Source organism: Eurytemora carolleeae, unplaced genomic scaffold, assembly GCF_000591075.1.
Source record: "Eurytemora carolleeae unplaced genomic scaffold, Eaff_2.0 scaffold51, whole genome shotgun sequence".
In the NCBI taxonomy this organism is placed as follows: domain Eukaryota; kingdom Metazoa; phylum Arthropoda; class Copepoda; order Calanoida; family Temoridae; genus Eurytemora; species Eurytemora carolleeae.
In genome coordinates, this window is record NW_019396200.1 from 547,874 (window position 1) to 550,352 (window position 2,479).

Here is a 2,479-nt window from a genome sequence, read left to right on the forward strand (position 1 = left end):
TAATAATAATAATAATAATAATAATAAGGGGACTACTGTGGCGGCTATGAAAGTCGTCTTTCCTTGAAGAACTTCTCGCGGCAAGGAGAAGAATAGGGGAGTTTCTAGAAGCCACGAGATATATATATTTTTCTAACTTTGTAACTTTATATTTAAAATATAGTTAGTCGTTATCTAAATCCTCGTCTTATTGCTATCCGCCAAAGGTTTCTCTTACAAAAGTTCTGCTTTAAAAAAATGGAAGAAGTTTTCAGAATTAAACTGGCTGGAAACATGATGATATCTTGCACATTGCTTAGATAAAGGGTACCTATGTAAATCGGGCATGTCCCTCTTGAAATGGTCTCTTGAAATTACAAGCAGTACCTTTAAAAGATTGAATGTGTTTATAGTGTCTGAAACCAGAGGCGGAGTTGTAAAGTGTTTGGAGAAGAAATGTGAACCTCTGATCTGCCAGGTTGGTTTCAGATCAGAGACAGTTTCAACTCTATCCTCAGCTCAGGATTGCTGCCCGGATCAAGTTTGTATTCCAGTGGAACCCAATCCGGTCATTCGGTGTCCGGAGCTGGTCAAACCGGATTGTGGGAGATTTCAACAAGTTAAAACCGTCTTCAATAGTTCCGTGTCGGGCTGTTCAAAACTTGTCTGTGGTAAGTTTAAATATTTTTAAAGTTCTTAAGATTTTTTACTTCAACTTCGACCCCAAATAAGAAGAAAAACTCAAATCAGAAAAAAGAAAATTTAAAAAAGAGTATTCTTTAATTACAGACGGGATTTGACTATAATCAGTATCTACTTAATAATTTTATGTTTTAGCTTCTTGGACCCTGATCATTTTCGTTTTAAGCAATTCAAAACTATGATATATGGGGGACTGAAAATACATCTCTCTTGAATCTAGATTGTATTGAGAGTTGTCCTCCCTTAAACCCAAGTAGTATCCTCCTCCTACCTGGAGAAACCTTGGTAACCTTATCTACAGGCTGTTGTCAGTACCTGGAAAAGAAATGCAACCATATGGATTGTCCTGAGGAGAACAATTGTCCGTCTCATCTTGTCAAAGCTCTCAATCTGACAACTCAAGGAGATTGTTGTCCAAAATATTTTTGTGGTAAGAATATTTAAAATATTTATAAAAGTTTTTTTACATGATTTGTTTTATTTTAGAGATCCCTGCTGACAAATGTGTTTATACAATGAAGAATACTGCAGTGGGAACCATCGTGGTGAAAAATGTAAGTTCACACTAGTTCAAGAGTTCGGTCCTAGTCCCAGCAACCTGTGACTGTCAATCCAAATGTGATCAAATATAAAAATCATTTTTTTACTTTCTTTTCGGCGATTGTACCTTTAGTAAGAAATATCAGAGGTTTACACCATCAGGTTGCGAAGATAAAGGAATTAAAAGTTTTGATTTTGTGGCAAAGGCTCAATTCCTTTAATAAATTGTTGAGGTATTAACCAAAAAGAAAGATTAAATACAAATTTAAAAAACTGAACACTGGTTATTCCAGGGTGAGGATATCAAAGTATCCTGTCTAAAAAGGGAATGGGGTCGGGCATTTTATCCAATAATCTGATTACCTTGGAACTTAGTTTGAAATCAAATCACATCACTAGTTTTCGTTAAGGGACAACATGAGTATATACAACACAAATCCGTCCAGGATATCTCAGTTTCTCGGAGAAAGTTTTTATCATTACTTTGCATAGAAAATTAACTAATTCAAAATCATTCATGGGAGTTTCTAAAAGGAAATGTAAACGTAATTTCAAGTAACCCTCCGTGCTAAGATGGCAATATCCGATTTACAAACATTTATCTGATCAATAATGGGGAAGATATTGCTGTTTTTCTAGGTTTAAAAGCGTTTACTTCTGTTATTTCTGCATTAGAAATGCTCAAGTCATTTTAGTAGAGAAACCACAATTGAAAATAATTATTTTTCAAGATTATAAACATTGATATCCAATTCATACTGGAGCAGACGAATCATTTAAAGGTACCCGTCTTGAATCGGAAATTGCCATTTTTGCAAATAGGGTCACTTGAAATTATGCTTACAGTCCCTTTACAGACCCAATGACCGCTCTGTATAAGGTATCTGAGAGTTGGACGGATGGATCCTGTAGAAAGTGTAAATGTAATCCTCCCCGTCCTCCAACTCAAGACTCTCCAGGTCCTCTTTAGTCTAATTTGGGCATGGGGTGAAGGGAGCAGGAGGGGGGGATAGATAAAACTCCTAAGAATGCGCGAATACCGGATAATATTTTCTTAATTCTCTCTCTCTATGACAGCTTGCTCTGACAGCTTGCTTCTATAGTAATGTTAAGGATGAATACGAATGTTATGAATTTGATATTTTTGATACGAATGTTGGGTTTGATTGTTTATCTGATCTTGATACTTGGATACGAATGTCATGATAGGCTTGCTACGAATGTTGAAAAGGATGGATACGAATGTTATTAATTTGAT

At 35.6% G+C, this 2,479-nt stretch overlaps 1 protein-coding gene across 15 annotated transcripts in view; it reads left to right on the plus strand.

Moving 5' to 3' along the window:
• The window catches only part of LOC111697932 (hemocytin), a 70,718-nt gene that overhangs the window by 61,218 nt on the left and 7,021 nt on the right, over positions 1-2,479 (plus strand). For 13 of the 15 annotated variants that reach the window (XM_023468092.1, XM_023468093.1, XM_023468097.1 and 10 more), the window contains 4 exons: positions 393-650; positions 902-1,111; positions 1,168-1,235; positions 2,102-2,180. In XM_023468092.1, coding sequence (XP_023323860.1) covers positions 393-650; positions 902-1,111; positions 1,168-1,235; positions 2,102-2,180 — 615 coding nt within the window. The remainder of the gene's footprint in view (positions 1-392; positions 651-901; positions 1,112-1,167; positions 1,236-2,101; positions 2,181-2,479) is intronic. The other 2 variants (XM_023468105.1, XM_023468104.1) reach the window with 1 other exon arrangement.